Here is a 26,138-nt window from a genome sequence, read left to right on the forward strand (position 1 = left end):
TGAAAGCCAAATAAAGCCGGCTGCCAGCTGACTGGTTTATGTTTTATGTATAATATGCATTCATAACTTCCACATAACATAAACAATACTCATATTTGTTTAATTTTCTTTCAAATGTTACCTATTTCACATGTTTATTTGGTGGTCTTCCTTTCTTTATGGTAGTTTTAATATATTGATTATTGTTCGAAAAATCTGGTGTACACATTGTGAACAGTTTATAGATTTTGTTTATTTTTGTGTTCACATTGTTGCCCTTTTGAAAGACGGTGTTTGTTTTGCCGAAATAAAATTCTGAGGGGGGAAAAAATCTCCGCGTGTTTATGCACGGAAATGACGTCAGGAGAATGGTCACTTGGGTAGGCTTCAAAATAAAGGTCGCTTTTGCGGCTTTTACTTATGAGTTCCTCTTATTGGGTAGCGCAAGTGTACACGGTGAGGTGTCGGGTTGAGGGACGATGTTTTGGTGTCGTAGCAGTTCACTTTAGAAATGGGGACGGAGGGAAGGGGAAATCGCACAAACGTGTAACTCCTTTTATTTTGAAAGCCAGACAAAGCCGGCTGCCAGTTGACTGGTTTGTGTTTTATGTATAATATTCATTCACAACTTCCATATAACATAAACAATACACTTATGTGTTTAATTTTCTTTCAAGTGTTACCCCTTGCACATGTTTATTTGGTGGTCTTCCTTTCTTTATGGTAGTTTTAATATCTTGATTATTTTTCGAAAAATCTGGTGTACACATTGTGAACAGTTTATAGATTTTGTTTATTTTTATGTTCATATTGTTGCCCTTTTGAAAGACGGTGTTTGTTTTGCCGAAATAAAATTCTGAGGGGGGAAAAAATATCTGCGTGTTTATGCACGGAAATGACGTCAAGAGAATGGTCGCTTGGGTAGGCTTCAAAATAAAGGTCGCTTTTGCGGCTTTTACTTATAAGTTCCTATTTTTGGCTTGAGGGACGGTGTTTTGGTGTCGTAGCAGTTCGCTTTAGAAATGGGGACGGAGGGAAGGTGAAAGCGCACAAACTGCTAAATCCTTTTATTTTGAAAGCCAGACAAAGCCGGCTGCCAGCTGACTGGTTTATGTTTTATGTGTAAAATGAAGGGGATAAGCGGTAGGAAATGGATGGATGGATGGATGGTGTAAGATGCATTCATAACTTCTATCCATCTATATAACATAAACAATACTCATATTTGTTTAATTTTCTTTCAAATGTTACCTATTTCACATGTTTATTTGGTGGTCTTCCTTTCTTTATGGTAGTTTTAATATCTTGATTATTGTTCGAAAAATCTGGTGTACAAATTGTGAACAGTTTATAGATTTTGTTTATTTTTATGTTCACATTGTTGCCCTTTTGAAAGACGGTGTTTGTTTTGTCGAAATACAATTCTGAGGGGGAAAAAAAAATATCCGCGTGTTTATGCATGGAAATGACGTCAAGAGAATGGTCACTTGGGTAGGCTTCAAAATAAAGGTCGCTTTTGCGGCTTTTACTTATGAGTTCCTCTTTTTGGGTAGCGCAAGTGTACACAATGAGGTGTCGGGTTGAGGGACGATGTTTTGGTGTCGTAGCAGTTCACTTTAGAAATGGGGACGGAGGGAAGGTGAAATCGCGCAAACTTCTAACTCTATTTATTTTGAAAGCCAAATAAAGCCGGCTGCCAGCTGACTGGTGTATGTTTTATGTATAATATGCATTCATAACTTCCACATAACATAAACAAAACTCATATTTGTTTAATTTTCTTTCAAATGTTACCCATTTCACATGTTTATTTGGTGGTCTTCCTTTCTTTATGGTAGTTGTAATATATTGATTATTCGAAAAATCTGGTGTACACATTGTGAACAGTTTATAGATTTTGTTTATTTTTGTATTCACATTGTTGCCCTTTTGAAAGACGGTGTTTGTTTTGCCGAAATAAAATTCTGAGGGGGAAAAAAATCTCCGCGTGTTTATGCACGGAAATGACGTCAAGAGAATGGTCACTTGGGTAGGCTTCAAAATAAAGGTCGCTTTTGCGGCTTTTACTTATGAGTTCCTCTTTTTGGGTAGCGCAAGTGTACTCGGTGAGGTGCCGGGTTGAGGGACGATGTTTTGGTGTCGTAGCAGTTCACTTTAGAAATGGGGACGGAGGGAAGGGGAAATCGCACAAACGTGTAACTCATTTTATTTTGAAAGCCAGACAAAGCCGGCTGCCAGTTGACTGGTTTGTGTTTTATGTATAATATACATTCACAACTTCCATATAACATAAACAATACTCATATGTGTTTAATTTTCTTTCAAGTGTTACCCCTTGCACATGTTTATTTGCTAGTCTTCCTTTCTTTATGGTAGTTTTAATATCTTGATTATTGTTCGAAAAATCTGGTGTACATATTGTGAACAGTTTATAGATTTTGTTTATTTTTATGTTCATATTGTTGCCCTTTTGAAAGACGGTGTTTGTTTTGCCGAAATAAAATTCTGAGGGGGGAAAAAAATCTCTGCGTGTTTATGCACGGAAATGACGTCAAGAGAATGGTCGCTTGGGTAGGCTTCAAAATAAAGGTCGCTTTTGCGGCTTTTACTTATGAGTTCCTCTTTTTGGGTAGCGCAAGTGTACACGGTGAGGTGCCGGGTTGAGGGACGATGTTTTGGTGTCGTAGCAGTTCACTTTAGAAATGGGGACGGAGGGAAGGGGAAATCGCACAAAGGTGTAACTCCTTTTATTTTGAAAGTCAGACAAAGCCGGCTGCCAGCTGACTGGTTTGTGTTTTATGTATAATATGCATTCATAACTTCCAAATAAAATAAACAATACTCACATTAGAGATAAATAAATAGAAAAGACAAATGAACATTATTTTGGTGTCAGTGCAAAATTAGTACTAATATTGTGTAATTGATTTTTTTTTTAACAAAATAATGATTTAAAATGAAGTGTAAATTGGAACTAAAGCCACTCAATGGTGTGCAGACGCGGGCACTCCCACGCAGTGTGTGGCGTTCACTGTTCAGCACCACGCAGAATGAACAGCGACACGCAGGACGCGCCGGTCTCCAGCAAACGTGTCCACTCGGGAGATGCTTTCGGATTGATCGCGCCGAGTGGACTGCGTGGTGAAGCCGCCTCTCGGGTTACAGGCAGCCGCCTCTGATGTGCTCCTCTGCCGCATCGACAACCGCCGACGCACGATCGACCTCCGGGTCCCGCATGCCGGCGCCCCGGTGCCACCTCCGAGGGGAAGGAGGGAGTCACGGGGCGGGAGTGGATCCACCAGGAGGAGAACCTGAGGGACCGTGAGTGCGATCGCCCACCTTCTCCCCGGCGACCACCACCACCGGATGCCCGGACCCGGCAGGTGGACTCCACCTTCAGTCCGCGGTGCGGCTGCGTGCCGTCGGTCTTCTGGCAGGTCGCCGCCGCCGCCGCCATGGGCTGCGTCCACAGCCTCACCTGCAACAAGTCGCGCATCCGGCGGGAGAACATCGCGGTGTGCGAGCTGGCCGCCACCATCGACCATTGCCCCACGGCCATCGAGGAGGATTCGCCCATCGTGCTCCGCTACAAGACGCCTTACTTCAAAGCCTCGGCGCGGGTCGTCATGCCGCCCATTCCGCGCCACGAGACGTGGGTGGTGGGCTGGATCCAGGTGTGCACTCAGATGGAGTTCTACAACACCTATGGAGACATCGGCATGTGAGTGTGCACCACAAACACATTCCCACTACTGCACTTTCACCAACTCTGCACCCAAGGGTGGGGAACTCTCACATTTCACGCAAAACTCTGGTGAAATAGTTTCAGACAGGTAAAATGCACAATTTAAAAATGTTATTACTCGTCAAACAGGATGATCGACACTTTCATTTTAATAGTTTGTTTGTCATATTTCCCTTTTTAAGCCCTTTAGGCCATTTATTATATGTGCATGCAAAACGTTCCTGTTTTCACTTGGTTGCTGGCATGCAAAAGTCTGAGCCCATATTTTTTTTTGCACGCCACAAATTAAAAAATATTCTGTACTAAAACTCTTAGCCTTAAACCAGGAGTGTCAAACTCATTTTAGAGGAGAAAAATCCAAGTGGGCCGGACTGGTAAAATCACGGCATGATAACTTAAAAATAAAGACAACTTCAGATTGTTTTCTTTGTTTAAAAATAGAACGAGCACATTCTGAAAATGCACAAATCATAATGTTCTTTTTTTTATATACTTACATGTTGTGGTTAATAGTATTCTACTTTTATTTGTCCTTATTTATACTTTCTGAATAAATGATGTGATAATGTTCATCAGTCAACTCATTGGTGTTAATTTTCAATGTATAAAGATAAATAAATAATATAAAAATAAAATTACAGGATGTTATCTATGTAGTTTGCTTACATCATGTGGTTTATTTTATTTTTTTACATATGTAGCATAATCTACAAAGAATTGCTATTGCGACATCTAGTGGACCCATTTAGAATAGCAGTTTATTTCATTCAAAAATGTCGGCTAATTTTTTTCGGCAAACTCATCCTGCGGACTTGTTAAAACCTGCTTACGGGCCCCATCCGGCCCACGGGCCTTACGTTTGACACCCCTGCTTAAAACGCTGCTTTTTTGACTCTTGGTTGCTGGCATGCAAAAGTCTGAGCCCATATTTTTTTTGCACGCCACAAATTAAGAAATATTCTGTACTAAAACTCTTAGCCTTAAACCAGGAGTGTCAAACTCATTTTAGAGGAGAAAAATCTACTCCCAAGTGGGCCGGACTGGTAAAATCACGGCATGATAACTTAAAAATAAAGACAACTTCAGATTGTTTTCTTTGTTTAAAAATAGAACAAGCACATTCTGAAAATGCACAAATCATAATGTTCTTTTTTTTTATACTTACATGTTGTGGTTAATAGTATTCTACTTTTATTTGTCCTTATTTATACTTTCTGAATAAATGATGTGACAATGTTCATCAGTCAACTCATTGGTGTTAATTTTCAATGTATAAAGATAAATAAATAATATAAAAATAAAATTACAGGATGTTATTTATGAAGTTTGCTTACATCATGTGGTTTATTTTATTTTTTTACATATGTAGCATAATCTACAAGGAATTGCTATTGCGACATCTAGTGGACCCATTTAGAATAGCAGTTTATTTCATTCAAAAATGTCGGCTAATTTTTTTCGGCAAACTCATCCTGCGGACTTGTTAAAACCTGCTTACGGGCCCGATCCGGCCCACGGGCCTTACGTTTGACACCCCTGCTTAAAACGCTGCTTTTTTGACTCTTGGTTGCTGGCATGCAAAAGTCTGAGCCCATATTTTTTTTGCACGCCACAAATTAAGAAATATTCTGTACTAAAACTCTTAGCCTTAAACCAGGAGTGTCAAACTCATTTTAGAGGAGAAAAATCCAAGTGGGCCGGACTGGTAAAATCACGGCATGATAACTTAAAAATAAAGACAACTTCAGATTGTTTTCTTTGTTTAAAAATAGAACAAGCACATTCTGAAAATGTACAAATCATAATGTTGTTTTTTTTATACTTACATGTTGTGGTTAATAGTATTCTACCTTTATTTGTCCTTATTTATACTTTCTGAATAAATGATGTGATAATGTTCATCAGTCAACTCATTGGTGTTCATTTTCAATCAATAAAGATAAAAAAATTTAAAAAAAAAATCTAATTACAGGATGTTATTTATGTAGTTTGCTTACATCATGTGGTTTATTTTATTTTTTTACATATGTAGCATAATCTACAAACATACAAAGAATTGCTATTGCGACATCCAGTGGACACATTTAGAACAGCAGTTTCTTTCATTCCAAAATTTCGGCTCATTTTTTTCGGGAAACTCATCCTGCAGGCCGGTTAAAACCCGTTCATGGGCCTGATCCAGCCCAAAACGCTGCTTTTCTGACTTTTGGTTGCTGGCATGCAAAAGTCTGAGCCCATATTTTTTTGCAAACCACAAATTAAAAAGATTCGGTACTAAAACTCTTAGCCTTAAACCAGGGGTGTCAAACTCATTTTAGATCGTGGGCCACATGGAAAAAAAATCTACTCCCGAGTGGGTCGGACTGGTAAAATCACGACACGATAACTTAAAAATAAAGACAACTTCAGATGTTTTTTTTTGTTTAAAAATAAAACACGCACATTCTGAAAATGCACAAATCGTATTGTTTTTTTTACACTTACATGTTGTGGTTAATAGTATTCTATCTTTATTTGTCATTATTTATATTTTCTGAATAAATTATGTGATAATGTTCATCTGTCAACGCATTGGTGTTAATTTTCAATCTATCAAGATAAAAAATATCAAAATCAAATTACAGGGTGTTATTTATGTAGTTTGCTTACGTCGTGTGGTTTATTTTATTTTTATTTTTTTACATATGTAGCATAATCTACAAAGATTTAAAGAATTGCTATTGCGACATCTAGTGGACACAATTAGAACAGCAGTTTCTTTCATTCAAAAATTTCGGCTCATTGTTATACTTAGCAAACTCATCCCGCGGGCCGGATAAAACCTGTTCACGGGCCTGATCCGGCCCGCGGGCCGTACGTTTGACACCCCTGCCTTAAACGCTGCTCTTTTGACTATTGAAGGCCACCATACTTGTGCGCATTAAAGAAACATTTTGCTGTTTTTACTAAACTGTCTTTAAAAAAAAAAAGTCTGTAGATTTTATGGTAAACAATTGGCAGCCCAAAAGGTTACCGTAGAAATAACACGCAATTTTAAAAAATATGCCATCATTTTACTGTGAAAACAAAAGTATTAAAATGTTTCCATTTACAATAATGCACTATAAAAACGACCATAGACTTTACGGTAAAAACTTGCAGCTCAGTCACCAGAATTTCACCGTTAAGATAAAAGTGGTACTGTTTTTCATTTATAGTAAAACAGTGACTGTGTAGATTTTACAGTCAATTATGGCATTTCAGTCACCAAATGTGTACAGTAAAATTAACAGAACTGCCAGGTTTTTTTTTTTTTTTAAAGACGCCAGAATTTTACTGTAAATATAAAAGTAAGTACAATGTATGCATTTACAGTAATGCACTGTAAAAGCAGAGACTGTAGATTTTACAGTAAAAAAAAAACTGGTGGCTCGGTTGCTAGAATTTATTTATAAGAATTGTACTGTTTTTCCATTTACAGTAATGCACTGTAAAAACAACTGTAGATTAAAATGGAAAAATGGTACTACTTTTATATGTACAGTAAAATTATTTACAGTAAAATTCTGGTAACAATTTTTACCGTAAAAAAAAAAAGCCAGAATTTTACTCTAAGTATAAAAGTAGTACCATTTTTCCATTACAGTAATGCACTGTCAAAATAACTGTAGATTAAAATAGAAAAAGTGTACTACTTTTATATTTACAGTAAAATTATTTACAGTAAAATTCAGGCATATTTTGAAAAAAAAATGGAAGTTCCGTTGGCTGTTATTTTTGCTGTTAAATTCTGGCGACTGACCTGCAAGATTTTTTACCCCCCAAAAAAGTGTTTACAGTAATACGCCATAAAAGCGACTGCAGATTTTTACGGTAAAAACAGGCATCGAGGTCGCCGGGATTTAACAGTAAAAATAACAGCCAACGGAACTTCCATTTTTTTCCAAATACACCAGAACTTTTTTGTAAATATAAAAGTAGTACCATGTTTCCATTGACAGTAATGCACTGTAAAAAACAGCCGCAGATTTTACAGTAAAAAAGCATTTTAAATTATGCGGTAACTTTACTTTAAAAATAAAAGTGTTAACATTTTCCATTTACAGTAATGTACTGTAAAAACGACCGTAGACTTTATGGTAGCAGCTCATTCTCCAAAATTTTACTGTAAAAATAACAGGACACTGAGCTAATAGTTTTATAAAATTTACGGTCCTGGTTTTTACATTGTTAGTTATTTTTACTGTAAAAATAAAAGTTTTACAGTTTTGATACAAAAAAAACCTGTCAGCACAGTCGCCAAAATTGTGCACTAAAAATAATATGCAACTGATCTGCCAGTTTTTTTAAATATATGCGATAACTTTACTGTAAAAATAGAAGTATTAACATTTTCCATTTACAGTAATGCACTGTAAAAACAACGACCATAGATTTTAGGGTATAATACCAACTAAACTGCCAGTTTTTCTAAACATACGCCGGAATTTTACTACAATTACAAAAGTAGTACCATTTTACAGTAATGCACCGTAATAAAAAGGTTGTATATTTTATGGTAAACACAAAATGTTACCTTAAAAAGAACAGGACACTGAGCTGACAGATTTTATCGTAACATTTACGGTGGTTTTTACAGTGCATTAGGGTTAGAAGTTAGGGTTATTTTCACAGTAAAACGCTGGCGACAGAGTGGCCAGTTTTTTACCGTAAAAATTTAAATTGTACCATTTTTTCCTATTTAAAGTAATGTACTGTAAAAACAACATCCATGGATTTTACGGTGAAAAAAGACAAACCGTCAGCTCAGTGACCATCATTTTACCCTAAAAATGTCATAGAACCGTAACCCAGCAGGCACAAAACATTGATACAAGGTTGATTTTACAAACATGTCCTTTAAAACTGACTTCTAAACAACGCTGCAAAATAGTTGTATTTGTAAATTGAGACAACGTGAATGTCTAACATTGGATCCACGTTGTTGGTTGGGAAATGACCAAATTTCGAAGGTCAAATCAACATGACATTGAATAAACGTCAAAAAGCATGTTCAACGTTGTAATTGTGTTGTAGAATATTGGTTGGGAAATGACTAAAATTCAATGGTCAAATCAGCGTCAGTACCCAACATTAATTAAACATCATCAAAAAGCATGTTGTTTCAACAATGTATTTGTGTTGTAGAATATTGGTTGGGAAATGACCACATTTCGAAAGTAAAATCAGCATCAGAACCCAACATTGATTAAACGTCATCAAAAAGCATGTTGTTTCAACGTTGTATTTGTGTTGTAGAATATTGGTTGGGAAATGACTAAAATTCAACGGTCCAATCCACGTCAGAACCCAACATTGATTAAACGTCGTCAAAAAGCATGTTTCAACGTTGTATTTGTGTTGTAGATCAGTGGTCCCCAACCTTTTTGTACTTGCGGACCGGTCAACGCTTGATAATATGTCCCACGGACCGGGGGACATATTAAACAACAAAATGTTTAATTTTTTTTTATCATAAAGAAATACAATCATGTGTGCTTACGGACTGGACTGTATCCCTGCAGACTGTATTGATTTATATTGATATATAATGTATATATTGTGTTTTTTATGTTAATTAAAAAAAAAAAAAGTTTTTATTTTTTTATTTTATTTTTTAAATTTCTTGTGCGGCCGCGGCCCGGTACCGGTCCGTAGACGGATTGGTACCGGGCCGCGGCCGCACAAGAAATAAATTTAAAAAAAAATTATTATTATTAATTTTTTTTTTTTTATCATAAAGAAATACAATCATGTGTGCTTACGGACTGTATCCCTGCAGACTGTATTGATTTATATTCATATATAATGTATATATTGTGTTTTTTATGTTAATTTAAAAAATTTAAAAAAAAAAATTATTTTATTTTTTTAATTTCTTGTGCGGCCGCGGCCTGGTACCAATCGGTCCACGGACCGGTACCGGGCACAAGAAATTAAAAAAAATAAATAAATACAATTTTTTAAAAATAAATAATTTTTTAAATCAACATAAAAAACACAATATATACATTATATATCGATATAAATCAATACAGTCTGCAGGGATACCAATCGGTACCGGTCCGTGGCCCGGTGGTTGGAGACCACTGTTGTAGATTATTGGTTGGGAAATGACCAAATTTTGAAGGTCAAATCAACCTGACATTGAATAAACGTCGTCAAAAAGCATGTTGTTTCAACGTTGTATTTGTGTTGCAGAATATTGGTTGGGAAATGACTAAAATTCAACGGTCAAATCCACGTCAGAACCCAACCTTGATTAAACGTTGTCAAAAAGCATGTTGTTTCATTGTTGTATTGGTGTTGTAAAATTTTGGTTGGGAAATGACCAAATTTCAAAGGTCAAATTAACCTGACATTGAATAAACATCATCAAAAAGCATGTTGTTTCAACGTTGTATTTGTGTTGTAGAATATTGGCTGGGAAATTACCAAAATTCAATGGTCAAATCAGCGTCAGAGCCCAACATTGATTAAACGTCATCAAAAAGCATGTTGTTTCAACGTTGTGTTTGTGTTGTATAATATTGGTTGGGAAATGACCAAATTTCAAAGGTCAAATCAACCTGACATTGAATAAACGTCAAAAAGCATGTTGGTTCAACGTTGTATTTGTGTTGCAGAATATTGGTTGGGAAATAACCAAACTTCAATGGTCAAATCAACCTGACATTGATTAAACGTCATCAAAAAGCATGTTGTTTCAACGTTGTATTTGTGTTGTGGAATATTGGTTGGGAAATGACTAAAATTCAACGGTCCAATCCACGTCAGAACCCAACATTGATTAAACGTCGTCAAAAAGCATGTTGTTTCAACGTTGTATTTGTGTTGTAGATCAGTGGTCCCCAACCTTTTTGTACTTGCGGACCGGTCAACGCTTGATAATATGTCCCACGGACCGGGGGGGGGGGGGGGGGGGGTTTAGTAAAAAAAAAATTTTTAATTTTTTTTTATCATAAAGAAATACAATCATGTGTGCTTACGGACTGGACTGTATCCCTGCAGACTGTATTGATTTATATTGATATATAATGTATATATTGTGTTTTTTATGTTAATTTAAAACAATTTTTTTTTTAATTTTTTAATTTTATTTTTTTAATTTCTTGTGCGGCCGTGGCCCGGTACCGGTCCGTAGACGGATTGGTACCGGGCCGCGGCCGCACAAGAAATAAAAAATAAAAAAAAATAAAAAATATTATTATTATTAATATATTTTTTTTATCATAAAGAAATACAATCATGTGTGCTTACGGACTGTATCCCTGCAGACTGTATTGATTTATATTGATATATAATGTATATATTGTGTTTTTTATGTTGATTTAAAAAAAAAAAAAAAAAAAAAATTATTTTATTTTTTTAATTTCTTGTGCGGCCGCGACCTGGTACCAATCGGTCCACGGACCGGTACCGGGCACAAGAAATAAAAAATAAAAAATAAATACAATTTTAAAAAAATAATTTTTTTTTTAAATCAACATAAAAAACACAATATATACATTATATATCAATATAAATCAATACAGTCTGCAGGGATACCAATCGGTCCACGGACCGGTACCGGGCCGCGGCCCGGTGGTTGGGGACCACTGTTGTAGATTATTGGTTGGGAAATGACCAAATTTCGAAGGTCAAATCAACCTGACATTGAATAAACGTCGTCAAAAAGCATGTTGTTTCAACGTTGTATTTGTGTTGCAGATTATTGGTTGGGAAATGACTAAAATTCAACGGTCAAATCCACGTCAGAACCCAACCTTGATTAAACGTCGTCAAAAAGCATGTTGTTTCATTGTTGTATTGGTGTTGTAAAATTTTGGTTGGGAAATGACCAAATTTCAAAGGTCAAATTAACCTGACATTGAATAAACATCTTCAAAAAGCATGTTGGTTCAACGTTGTATTTGTGTTGTAGAATATTGGCTGGGAAATTACCAAAATTCAATGGTCAAATCAGCGTCAGAACCCAACATTGATTAAATGTCATCAAAAAGCATGTTGTTTCAACGTTGTGTTTGTGTCGTATAATATTGGTTGGGAAATGACCAAATTTCAAAGGTCAAATCAACCTGACATTGAATAAACGTCAAAAAGCATGTTGTTTCAACGTTGTATTTGTGTTGTGGAATATTGGTTGGGAAATGACTAAAATTCAATGGTCAAATCAGCGTCAGTACCCAACATTGATTAAACGACATCAAAAAGCATGTTGTTTCAATGTTGTACTTGTGTTGTAGAATATTGGTTGGGAAATGACCAAATTTCGAAAGTCAAATCAGCGTCAGTACCCAACATTGATTAAACGTCATCAAAAGGCATGTTGTTTCAACGTTGTATTTGTGTTGTGGAATATTGGTTGGGAAATGACTAAAATTCAATGGTCAAATCAGCATCAGAACCCAACATTGATTAAACGACATCAAAAAGCATGTTGTTTCAACGTTGTATTTGTGTTGTAGAATATTGGTTGGGAAATGACTAAAATTCAATGAAATTCAATGGTCAAATCAGCGTCAGTACCCAAAATTGATTAAACGTCGTCAAAAAGCATGTTGTTTCAACGTTGTATTTGTGTTGTAGAAAATTGGTTGGGAAATGACTAAACTTCAATGGTCAAATCAACCTGACATTGAATAAACGTCAAAAAGCATGTTGGTTCAACGTTGTATTTGTGTTGCAGAATATTGGTTGGGAAATGACCAAACTTCAATGGTCAAATCAACCTGACATTGATTAAACATCATCAAAAAGCATGTTGTTTCAACGTTGTATTTGTGTTGTGGAATATTGGTTGGGAAATGACTAAAATTCAATGGTCAAATCAGCATCAGAACCCAACATTGATTAAACGTCGTCAAAAAGCATGTTGTTTCAACGTTGTATTTGTGTTGTAGAAACTTGGTTGGGAAATGACCAAATTTCAAAGGTCAAATCAACCCAACATTGATTAAACAACGTTAAAAAGCATGTTGTTTCAACATTGTATTTGTGTTGTAGAATATTGGTTGGGAAATTACCAAATTTCGAAAGTCAAATCAGCGTCAGAACCCAACATTGATTAAACGTCATCAAAAAGCATGTTGTTTCAACGTTGTGTTTGTGTTGTATAATATTGGTTGGGAAATGACCAAATTTCAAAGGTCAAATCAACCTGACATTGAATAAACGTCAAAAAGCATGTTGGTTCAACGTTGTATTTGTGTTGCAGAATATTGGTTGGGAAATGACCAAATTTCAATGGTCAAATCAACCTGACATTGATTAAACGTCATCAAAAGGCATGTTGTTTCAACGTTGTATTTGTGTTGTGGAATATTGGTTGGGAAATGACTAAAATTCAATGGTCAAATCAGCATCAGAACCCAACATTGATTAAACGTCATCAAAAAGCATGTTGTTTCAACGTTGTATTTGTGTTGTAGAATATTGGTTGGGAAATGACTAAAATTCAATGGTCAAATCAGCGTCAGTACCCAAAATTGATTAAATGTTGTCAAAAAGCATGTTGTTTCAACGTTGTATTTGTGTTGTAGAAAATTGGTTGGGAAATGACCAAATTTCAAAGGTCAAATCAACCTGACATTGAATAAACGTCAAAAAGCATGTTGGTTCAACGTTGTATTTGTGTTGCAGAATATTGGTTGGGAAATGACCAAATTTCAATGGTCAAATCAACCTGACATTGATTAAACGTCATCAAAAAGCATGTTCAACGTTGTATTTGTGTTGTAAAATATTGGTTGGGAAATGACTAAAATTCAATGGTCAAATCAGCGTCAGAACCCAAAAGTGATTAAACGTCGTCAAAAAGCATGTTGTTTCAACGTTGTATTTGTGTTGTAGAAAATTGGTTGGGAAATGACCAAATTTCAAAGGTCAAATCAACCTGACATTGATTAAACGACGTCAAAAAGCATGTTGTTTCAACATTGTATTTGTGTTGTAGAATATTGGTTGGGAAATGACCAAATTTCGAAAGTCAAATCAGCGTCAGAACCCAACATTGATTAAACGTCATCAAAAAGCATGTTGTTTCAACGTTGTGTTTGTGTTGTATAATATTGGTTGGGAAATGACCACATTTCAAAGGTCAAATCAACCTGACATTGAATAAACATCAAAAAGCATGTTGGTTCAACGTTGTATTTGTGTTGCAGAATATTGGTTGGGAAATGACCAAATTTCAATGGTCAAATCAACCTGACATTGATTAAACGTCATCAAAAGGCATGTTGTTTCAACGTTGTATTTGTGTTGTAGAATATTGGTTGGGAAATGACTAAAATTCAATGGTCAAATCAGCGTCAGTACCCAACATTGATTAAACGTCGTCAAAAAGCATGTTGTTTCAACGTTGTATTTGTGTTGTAGAAAATTGGTTGGGAAATGACCAAATTTCAAAGGTCAAATCAACCTGACATTGAACAAACGTCAAAAAGCATGTTGGTTCAACGTTGTATTTGTGTTGCAGAATATTGGTTGGGAAATGACCAAATTTCAATGGTCAAATCAACCTGACATTGATTAAACGTAATCAAAAAGCATGTTGTTTCAACGTTGTATTTGTGTTGTGGAATATTGGTTGGGAAATGACTAAAATTCAATGGTCAAATCAGCATCAGAACCCAACATTGATTAAACGTCGTCAAAAAGCATGTTGTTTCAACGTTGTATTTGTGTTGTAGAATATTGGTTGGGAAATGACTAAAATTCAATGGTCAAATCAGCGTCAGTACCCAACATTGATTAAACATCATCAAAAAGCATGTTGTTTCAACGTTGTATTTGTGTTGTAGAAAATTGGTTGTGAAATGACCAAATTTCAAAGGTCAAATCAACCCAACATTGATTAAACGACGTTAAAAAGCATGTTGTTTCAACATTGTATTTGTGTTGTAGAATATTGGTTGGGAAATGACCAAATTTCGAAAGTCAAATCAGCGTCAGAACCCAACATTGATTAAACGTCATCAAAAAGCATGTTGTTTCAACGTTGTGTTTGTGTTGTATAATATTGGTTGGGAAATGACCAAATTTCAAAGGTCAAATCAACCTGACATTGAATAAACGTCAAAAAGCATGTTGGTTCAACGTTGTATTTGTGTTGCAGAATATTGGTTGGGAAATGACCAAATTTCAATGGTCAAATCAACCTGACATTGATTAAACGTAATCAAAAAGCATGTTGTTTCAACGTTGTATTTGTGTTGTGGAATATTGGTTGGGAAATGACTAAAATTCAATGGTCAAATCAGCATCAGAACCCAACATTGATTAAACGTCATCAGAAAGCATGTTGTTTCAACGTTGTATTTGTGTTGTAGAATATTGGTTGGGAAATGACTAAAATTCAATGGTCAAATCAGCGTCAGTACCCAAAATTGATTAAACGTCGTCAAAAAGCATGTTGTTTCAACGTTGTATTTGTGTTGTAGAAAATTGGTTGGGAAATGACCAAATTTCGAAAGTCAAATCAGCGTCAGTACCCAACATTGATTAAACGTCATCAAAAAGCATGTTGTTTCAACGTTGTATTTGTGTTGTAGAAATTTGGTTGGGAAATGACCAAATTTCAAAGGTCAAATCAACCTGACATTGATTAAACGTCATCAAAAAGCATGTTCAACGTTGTATTTGTGTTGTAAAATATTGGTTGGGAAATGACTAAAATTCAATGGTCAAATGAGCGTCAGAACCCAAAATTGATTAAACGTAGTCAAAAAGCATGTTGTTTCAACGTTGTATTTGTGTTGCAGAATATTGGTTGGGAAATGACCAAACTTCAATGGTCAAATCAACCTGACATTGATTAAACGTCATCAAAAAGCATGTTGTTTCAACGTTGTATTTGTGTTGTGGAATATTGGTTGGGAAATTACTAAAATTCAATGGTCAAATCAGCATCAGAACCCAACATTGATTAAACGTCATCAAAAAGCATGTTGTTTCAACGTTGTATTTGTGTTGTAGAATATTGGTTGGGAAATGACTAAAATTCAATGGTCAAATGAGCGTCAGTACCCAAAATTGATTAAACGTCGTCAAAAAGCATGTTGTTTCAACGTTGTATTTGTGTTGTAGAAAATTGGTTGGGAAATGACCAAATTTCAAAGGTCAAATCAACCCAACATTGATTAAACAACGTCAAAAAGCATGTTGTTTCAACGTTGTATTTGTGTTGTAGAAAATTGGTTGGGAAATGACCAAATTTCAAAGGTCAAATCAACCTGACATTGATTAAACGACGTCAAAAAGCATGTTTCAACATTGTATTTGTGTTGTAGAATATTGGTTAGGAAATGACCAAATTTCGAAAGTCAAATCAGCGTCATAACCCAACATTGATTAAACGTCATCAAAAAGCATGTTGTTTCAACGTTGTGTTTGTGTTGTATAATATTGGTTGGGAAATTACCAAATTTCAAAGGTCAAATCAACCTGACATTGAATAAACGTCAAAAAGCATGTTGGTTCAACGTTGTATTTGTGTTGCAGAATATTGGTTGGGAAATGACCAAATTTCAATGGTCAAATCAACCTGACATTGATTAAACGTCATCAAAAAGCATGTTGTTTCAACGTTGTATTTGTGTTGTGGAATATTGGTTGGGAAATGACTAAAATTCAATGGTCAAATCAGCATCAGAACCCAACATTGATTAAACGTCATCAAAAAGCATGTTGTTTCAACGTTGTATTTGTGTTGTAGAAAATTGGTTGGGAAATGACCAAATTTCAAAGGTCAAATCAACCTGACATTGATTAAACGACGTCAAAAAGCATGTTGTTTCAACATTGTATTTGTGTTGTAGAATATTGGTTGGGAAATGACCAAATTTCAAAGGTCAAATCAACCTGACATTGAATAAACGTCAAAAAGCATGTTGGTTCATCGTTGTATTTGTGTTGTGGAATATTGGTTGGGAAATGACTAAAATTCAATGGTCAAATCAGCATCAGAACCCAACATTGATTAAACGTCATCAAAAAGCATGTTGTTTCAACGTTGTATTTGTGTTGTAGAAAATTGGTTGGGAAATGACCAAATTTCAAAGGTCAAATCAACCTGACATTGATTAAACGACGTCAAAAAGCATGTTGTTTCAACATTGTATTTGTGTTGTAGAATATTGGTTGGGAAATGACCAAATTTCGAAAGTCAAATCAGCGTCAGAACCCAACATTGATTAAACGTCGTCAAAAAGCATGTTGTTTCAACGTTGTATTTGTGTTGTAGAATATTGGTTGGGAAATGACCAAATTTCGAAAGTCAAATCAGCGTCAGAACCCAACATTGATTAAACGTCGTCAAAAAGCATGTTGTTTCAACGTTGTATTTGTGTTGTAGAATATTGGTTGGGAAATGACCAAATTTCAAAGGTTAAATCAACCTGACATTGAATAAATGTCAAAAAGCATGTTGGTTCATCGTTGTATTTGTGTTGCAGAATATTGGTTGGGAAATGACCAAAATTCAAAGGTCAAATCAACCTGACATTGATTAAACGTCATCAAAAAGCATGTTGTTTCAACGTTGTATTTGTGTTGTGGAATATTGGTTGGGAAATGACTAAAATTCAATGGTCAAATCAGCGTCAGTACCCAACATTGATTAAACGTCGTCAAAAAGCATGTTGTTTCAACGTTGTATTTGTGTTGTAGAATATTGGTTGGGAAATGACCAAATTTCAAAGGTTAAATCAACCTGACATTGAATAAATGTCAAAAAGCATGTTGGTTCATCGTTGTATTTGTGTTGCAGAATATTGGTTGGGAAATGACCAAAATTCAAAGGTCAAATCAACCTGACATTGATTAAACGTCATCAAAAAGCATGTTGTTTCAACGTTGTATTTGTGTTGTGGAATATTGGTTGGGAAATGACTAAAATTCAATGGTCAAATCAGCGTCAGAACCCAACATTGATTAAACGTCGTCAAAAAGCATGTTGTTTCAATGTTAGGTTTGAGTTGCTCAACGTCAGGACCTAATTCAACAGGTTCTCAACGTTGTTTCAATGTCTTGTGCCTGCTGGAAAAAAACACTAACGATTACGATAAAATACTAGTGATTGAGCTGCCCGTTTCTACCATAAAATCTATCGATGTCTTTTTTTTGTTTACCGTTTAGCTTGTTGTTTCAGTTACGTACCCACATTTTTAGCGTCTGTATCAACTTTTATAATGGAGCACTTAGTGCCATGGCACTTTTGTCCTTCATACACGCGACAATCAGAACAGTTGGTGGTGCCTTAGGGAATCCTGCGGCATAAAAGTGCAGAGCAGCATTTGTGCACGCAGCAGGTGAAACACGTCAAGACGCCCACCGACAGATTCTGTTCGTGTGACTTTAGCACTTAAATAGAAAAAAAAAGCGCTGCAATTAGAAAAGAGTTTCTGCACTCATCATTCGCAGGGTTCTTTCTTTTTAAATCAAATGGGCTTTTTTTTGATGGCGGACGGAGGATGTGGGCCGGCCGGCCCTGGGGTGTCATCAAATTGGTCGCCAGACGCCGCCACCAAACGGAGATAGTCTGCTGGGGCACACAACAAAGTGATGATGATAATCCGCTGAGAGCTTTTCGCAGGCTGCGAGTCAGTCAGTGTGTGGGATCAACAAGAGGAGGAACTGTCATCCTCTCAGCGCCATTATTGCATCAATTATTTAGCCAATAAAAGTGGATTGGGCGCTAAGTGTACGCCGTCCGATTGTTTTTAAAAACGAGAACGGCATTAGACATATTTGGGTCGATGACGTGACTAATTCTTTGTCAGACTGCATTACAGTTGTACATCGGGTTTGTCTACTTGATGAAAACTTTCCGCCAAGTTTACTCGTTTTTTGTATCCCGTTTCGGTCATCGTACGGCCAAACTTTGCATGCGTAAAAACTAGTCAAGAATCTACAATACCCAAAACTAGTGAAGTTGGCACATTGTGTAAATGGTAAATAAAAACAGAATACAATGATTTGCTAATCCTTTTCAACCTATATTCAATTGAATAGACTGCAAAGACAAGACCACATGGGCTCAGGAACACTTCAGAAAACCACTGTCAGTAACTACAGTTGGTCGCTACATCTGTAAGTGCAAGTTAAAGCTCTACTCTGCAAAGCGAAAGCCATTTATCAACAACACCCAGAATCGCCGCCGGCTTCGCTGGGCCCGAGCTCATCTAAGATGGACTGATGCAAAGTGGAAAAGTGTTCTGTGGTCTGACGAGATCACATTTCAAATTGTTTTTGGAAACTGTGGACGTCGTGTCCTCCGGAACAAAGAGGAAAAGAACCATCCGGATTGTTATAGGCGCAAAGTTCAAAAGCCAGCTTCTGTGATGGTATGGGGGTGTATTAGTGCCCAAGGCATGGGTAACTTACACATCTGTGAAGGCACCATGAATGCTGAAAGGTACATACAGGTTTTGGAGCAACATATGTTGCCATCCAAGCTACGTTATCATGGACGCCCCTGCTTATTTCAGCAAGACAATGCCAAGCCACATGTTACAACAGTGTGGCTTCATAGTAAAAGAGTGCGGGTACTAGACTGGCCTGCCTGTAGTCCAGACCTGTCTCCCATTGAAAATATGTGGCGCAATATGAAGCCTAAAATACCACAACGGAGACCCCCGAACTGTTGAACAACGTAAGCTGTACATCAAGCAAGAATGGGAAAGAATTCCACCTGAAAAGCTTCACAAATTGGTCTCCTCAGTTCCCAAACGTTTACGGAGTGTTGTTAAAAGGAAAGGCCATGTAACACAGTGGTAAAAATGCCCCTGTGCCAACTTTTTTGCAATGTGTTGCTGCCATTAAATTCCAAGTTAATGATTATTTGCAAAAAAAATGAAGTTTCTCAGTTTGAACATTAAGTATCTTGTCTTTGCAGTCTATTCAATTGAATATAAGTTGAAAAGGATTTGCAAATCATTGTATTCTGTTTTTATTTACGAATTACACAACGTGCCAATTTCCCTGGTTTTGCAGCAAAGAAACCCACAGTACATGTTTTCATGTACGACGGGCAGATGAGCCACCACGGGGCCCAAAAAAGTTGCGAGTGACAGCACTCTGATAAAGAAGGTGAGAAACACGATTGAATTAAAACTTCTTTTTTTTTAAAAAAAGAGTCCAAAGGTGGCCTACTCGTAGCTCTGTCCTCCTCTGACTCTACTCGTCGCCGACAAAAGTCTTCAATAAAGACAAAAGTAAACATGTAATCTATGCCTATAAAATGTATTTGTTGATATTTTGAGGTTTCCCGAACAAATTGGAAATGTTACCGTAAAGAAAACTGACCGACCTAACAGTTTTTTACCGTAAAATCCTTGGTCGTTGTTTTTACAGTGCATTTACCATAAAATCTATTTTAAATTTTATTGATAAAACGGTACAACCTTTATTTCCACAATAAAAACAAATATTACCGTAAAACTAACCGGCGACTGAGCTGCCAATTTTTTCCCCCCTTAAAATCTCCGCTGGTTGTTTTTACAATCAGTCATGTACAGTTATGTGTAATAATGGTGTTTAAAAGGCTTAAAACTCTTCAAATCAATTGTATTTTAAAGAACGCAAACGCATTGGATACACTGCACATTCTATTTCAAAGCAAGAAAATTAGACAAAGTAATTGAATGTGATCATATTTTACAGATATATAATGTTGGAAAAAAATAGCAGTGTTGACATCTTTCTTTACAAACTCAAAAATGCACGAACTAAGATAGGCTTGAAGATTCGACTTTCCTGAGAATCCGTCCATGCATCCCTCTCGGGGGCCAGGATGCTGGAGCCTATCCCAGCTGCATTCGGGCGGATGGCGGTGTACACCCTGGAAAAGTCACCACCTCATCGCAGGGCCAACACAAACAGACAACATTCATTCTCACATTCACACACTAGGGCCAGTTTAGTGCTGCCAATCACATTATCCCCAGGTGCATGTCTTTCCATAAACTTATATTTAGTTGCATAACCACGGTTTGTGATAACTGCTTCACATCTGTGGTACATGGAGTCCACCAACTTGTAGCACAGGTATTGCAGCCCAGGACAATTGTATTACGTTCCAACATTCTTCTGCATGTCTTGGTTTTGCCTCACGAACAGCATTTTTTCTGTCAGTTTATGTCTGCAACTATGATTTTGCTGTCTTTTTTGGTGCGTTTGGGGTCATTGTCTTGTTGAAACAGTCATTTCCTCTTCAGCATACTGCAACATGACTTCTTCCAGTATTCTGATGTACTCCAACGGATCCATGATCCCTGGTATGCGATATATAGGACCAACACCATAGCGTGAGAAACATCCCCATATCATGATGCTTGCAACCACCATGATTCACCGTCTTCACTGTGTACTGCGGCTTGACTTCAGTATTTGCAGGACGTCTGACAAACAGACTTTGGCCTATAGAGCCAAAAAGAACAATCTTACTCTCATAAGTCGACAAAATATTACGCCATTTCTTTTAAGGCCAATCAATGTGTCATTTGGCAAATTGGAACCGCTTCAACACAAGTAGTTTTTTTTAACAATGGGACTTTGAGTCAAAATGGTGCTTGGCTTCACATAGACATCGTCTGATTGTTATAGTACTCACAGGCAAACAGATCTTCTTTGATTATCCTGGACGTGATCATTGGTTCAGCCTTTGCTATTTTGGTTATTCTCTGACAGGGGTGTCACTAGGTTTGAAGAACATGGGGGGCTTAGCCCCTAGGACAGATCTGGGCAAATTAAGGCCCGCTAAGCTTTTCAATCTGTTTCCATCTTTAAGATGGAAACTGTAGCTGCCATTATGATGTGCAGTGATGTTTTCAAATGAGCGTAAGTCTTGAACTATACAAAGTATTTCAATGGTTGGAATCTGCGCTTTTAACTATGGTCATCTAAGTCACAGCAGCTCAGACGAGGCACCAAGCAGTGTGGGTGGGGAGCGTTTCCACAGAGTGTTTCCAGAGCGGCCACCCTGAAATGCGGGTGTCAGGGACAGACGCGGAAGGAGATTTTTACAACAAAGTTCTAAAGCTTAGTGATATATCAGATATAGCAGATTGTAGGTGGGATTTTTTTTTACCCTTTGCGTTCATATTTCGCTGTGTTTGTTGTATTTTTGTTGCGTTTTGTTTGATCGTAAAATATGTCGATCGAGAGGGGGTGTGACGTTCATATGTTGTCAATATTTAGTGTTTTATTGTTCATAGTTAATATTGTAAATCCACATTCTTTATTTTCATGTACATTGTGGGTGTCTCATTCAGCAAAACATTTTTTAATTCAATTCTGTTTTTTAAGGCGGTCTGTCATAAAATTTTTAGCAGTCAATCAGACATTGTGAGGTTTTGTATTAGTGTTCCTAAAAATGGATATACTGGCCCCCGGACACATTTTTTTTCTCTAAATTTGGCCCCCACGAGGCAAAATAATTGCCTACCCCTGCCCTGGGAGGTCCTTTTTGCACTTGCACAATCTTTTCGCTCACAACTTTTTGGCACTGTGTTAGAATTACACAACAAACACTGAATACATCTAAGTGGTTGAAAGTGGAAGTGTAAGAAAGCTTCAGTCATCTTTAGTAAGCATGAGATGGCCCAAACACGTAAGGACAATGTTGTTGCATGGAAAGGCTAGCAGGCAACTTGCAAACAAGAAAACGTTGCACAGATGATTGCAGTGTAAACCAACTGACCTGAAAACAGAGGAGGTTCTGTTGGAAATAAACTTTCTTGCCTGGAAAATAGGGTCTGAATGTCCATATGTGGTTATAGTGTATATATATTTTCTCATTCTGTTTTGTACACTCTTGGAGTCAACATGTGCATAGTCATGTACTTAGTGTAGATACACCCCCCCGCCCCCCATTTTTTGAATATATTGTTTTTCAGATCACCTGACATGTATACTGTTTATATGTAACATAATTTATACATTTTTTAACGTAATTTTTTATATACGTGTAACAGGTTGTATATATTATATTATTGAATGTATCAAATGCGATGAATATTTAATGGACCACAATAGAAACAAGCCTTTTGGCTTTTTGTGCCATCCATTTGCCTTTTTAAAGCATTACATGGATTCAATTCTTTAAGATGTCAATAAACTTCTCAATCAATCAATCAAAAAAAACCAAATATATGTTGTCTGTGCACAATCTCTTTGATTCAGAATTGTTGCACTTGCAAGATTTTTTTGTGTTTACAAGTTGTTGTTACTGTATTAGAATTACACAGCAAATACTGAAGACATCTAAATGGTTAAAAAAGCAATATTGTTAGTTTCCTGTTTTTGCTGTTATGGCAATTTAAGGCATTTAGACCACACCTGGCCAGTAGGGATGGGTGATATGGACTAACACAATAACCTGCCATTTACGGTGAAAACAATAAAAGTGAAGATAAAAAACACCCATAGAAATACACCTTTTTGACTGAGTCTGTCAGTGTATCCAGTCTTCAGAGCCCCCAAAACACTACTTCTGGAATAAAACTAAGGCTATCAATGTTATGGACCACTTTATAAGATGTGGAAGACCACATTGAATGACGTGACGGGCCACATAAATGATGTGGCAGGCCTCATTACATAACGTTGTGGACCGCTGTTAAAGACCACATTGAATGACATGGCAGACAACACTAAATGAGGTGGCGGGCCAGATCTAGCCTCGAGTTAGACACGTGTGTTAAATAAATACCTCTCAAATCAGTTAGCAAAAGTGTAATTTCCTGTTCTGCGGTTATCATCGCACTTTTACTATACGCCTTCGCTGGGAGCCTTTTGTGTTGACACTGCAAATAAAGTCAAAGAAGAAGCACCTTTGGAGTTCACCGAGCGTCAATCATGATGACAGCTTAAACTATATATCCCCATTTTGTCTGACTTTTGTAGCATATTTTTATAAAAAATGTTGATTAAACTCCAAATTGTCCGGATGTTGTGGCATTTTATTCACATTTGAATAATGCTGTATTTATGTTATTCACATGTGAATAATTCTGTATAATAGACTGTATTTATATTATTCACATGCGAATAATGCTGTATAATAGACTATTTACTGTATGTTATTCACATGTGAATAATTCTGTATAATAGACTGTATTTCTATTATTCACATGCGAATAATGCTGTATAATAGACTATTTACTGTATGTTATTCACATGTGAATAATGCTGTATAATGGACTGTATTTATATTATTCACATGTTCAACAGTAGGGATCTAAGGAAATGAACCACTATCATTATTATATATACCTCGTTCTCCTTGGACACATCCATGCGGACTGGACACTAGCCGAGAGTTAGTGGGCGGCCGAGGGTGGTTGCTTTGTTGGGTCTGCTCCTGTCTCTGACCGTGTATATGTTTTTTTATTTAATTTTTTTTGTTCTTTTACTTTTGTAGCTGTATGTAGAAATGGCTGGTTGCATCAGCTCTGCTCTTTTAATGCCCTTTGTGTTCTTCGATGTTTCCCTCTTACACGCATGCTTATGTTTGCTATGGCTATGAGGTTTTTTCTTCATTGGCCTCAGTCTGGACCCCCTCTCCAGGGGCCCAGGCTTAGACTGAAGTTGTTTTTTTTCCCTTTCAACCCTTACCACCCCTCCCTCCCCAGCGTTTACCTGTTTCTCACCTTTTTTGGTAAGGGGCGCCGGAAATTAGCAGACCCGTCAGCGATCCTGTTCTGTCTCCCTGTAATTCGTTTGTCTGCTCTTGAATGGGATTGTGCTGAAAATCTTAATTTCCCCTTGGGGATTAATGAAGTATTTCTGATTCTGATTATCACAGTATTGTTGAATGTGCTCAGAAAGTTAAACACACACTAAAATCTTTTAACAAGGTTTTTTTTTATAAAATGTGGACGCGTTTTGTATTCATGTCAGCATTTAATCTAAGTAGCGATTAGCTGTTACTCTAGGACAGGGGTCAGCAACCCAAAATGTTGAAAGAGCCATATTGGACCAAAAATACAAAAACAAATCTGTCTGGAGCCGCAAAAAATTAAAAGCTATGTTACATACAGATAGTGTGTCATGAGATATACATTGAATTAAGAGGACTTAAAGGAAACTAAATGACCTCAAATATACCTACAAATGAGGCATAATGATGCAATATGTACATATAGCTAGCCTAAATAGCATGTTAGCATCGATTAGCTTGCAGTCATGCAGTGACCAAATATGTTTGATTAGCACTCCACACAAGTCAATAACATCAACAAAACTCACCTTTGTGCATTCATGCACAACATTAAGTTTGGTGGACAAAATGAGACAGAAAAAGAAGTGGCATAAAACACGTCCTAGAAAGTCGGAGAAAGTTAAACATGTAAACAAACTATGGTGAGTTCAAGGACCGCCAAAATTAGTAGGACAAAACGGCGCTCGCCAAATACTCGAATCAGTGAAGCATGTTTAATATAAACAGTGTGAATTATAACAATTAGGGAGGTTTGTGTCATGTTTGTCCTCCTACAGAAACCATATTAACACAAAAAATAATTTTTTTTCCCCTCATCTTTTTCCATTTTTCATACATTTTTAAAAAAAGCTCCAGAGAGCCAATAGGGCGGCGCTAAAGAGCCGCATGCGGCTCTAGAGCCGCGGGTTGCCGACCCCCGCTCTAGGACATTAACAGTATCACTGTGACGTTTTCCAAAGTATAGTGAGCAATCACGGTTTTACAATAAATACAATTTCAAACGGTAATACTGAATTTTACCGCGGTTTATCATGATCCTTATTCCACAAACAGTAACATTTTGCACAACCATCTGACATGTAAATATTAGCTTTCTAGAATAAGATGTGAATGGTGGGATTTCCTACCAAAATGTTGTCTGCTTCCAGGTCGAGCTGGGAGCTGCCGCAGCTGCGAGAAGGCCTGGCGAGGGCCATCAGCGACTCCGACGGCGTCAGCTACCCCTGGTACGGCAACACCACCGAGACCGTCACCATCGTGGGCCCCACCTCCAAGCCGTCCCGCTTCACGGTCAGCATGAACGACAACTTCTACCCCAGCGTCACCTGGGCCGTGCCGGTGAGCGAATCCAACACGCCTTTGCTGAGCAACATCAAGCGGGACCAGAGCTTCACCACCTGGCTGGTGGCGCTCAACGCCGCCTCCAGGGAGAAGATCTTGCTGCACACAATCAAGTGGCGGATGAGGGTGGACATCGCCGTGGAGCCCTCCCGGCCTCTGGGCTACAGGGCCTGGCTGGTGGGCCGCGTCCACCAGGAGCAGCCGCGAGTCTTGAGCCGCATGGAGCCCATCCCGACCAACGCCATGGGGAGGCCCAACGCCAACGACGCGCAGGTTCTGATGTGGCGGCCCAGGAGAGGTCCTCCGCTTGTAGTCATCCCGCCCAAGTAG

At 37.2% G+C, this 26,138-nt stretch overlaps 1 protein-coding gene across 1 annotated transcript; it reads left to right on the forward strand.

Annotated features, from left to right (window-relative positions):
- The first annotated feature begins 3,197 nt into the window (after positions 1–3,197).
- Positions 3,198–26,138, forward strand: fam78bb (family with sequence similarity 78 member Bb). The gene is made up of 2 exons (XM_062038499.1): positions 3,198–3,700; positions 25,616–26,138. The coding sequence occupies exons 1-2, from the start codon at positions 3,435–3,437 to the stop codon at positions 26,136–26,138; spliced, it is 789 nt and encodes a 262-aa protein (XP_061894483.1). The 5' UTR covers positions 3,198–3,434.

The sequence above is a fragment of the Entelurus aequoreus genome, linkage group LG27 (genome assembly GCF_033978785.1).
Source record: "Entelurus aequoreus isolate RoL-2023_Sb linkage group LG27, RoL_Eaeq_v1.1, whole genome shotgun sequence".
NCBI lineage: Eukaryota > Metazoa > Chordata > Actinopteri > Syngnathiformes > Syngnathidae > Entelurus > Entelurus aequoreus.

Bases quoted from the DNA above. Each gene is read 5' to 3' on its own strand.
- fam78bb (XM_062038499.1), top strand. From the start codon at position 3,435: ATGGGCTGCGTCCACAGCCTCACCTGCAACAAGTCGCGCATCCGGCGG. The intron at 3,701-25,615 runs GTGAGTGTGCAC...GTCTGCTTCCAG, and splicing joins ACCTATGGAGACATCGGCAT to GTCGAGCTGGGAGCTGCCGC.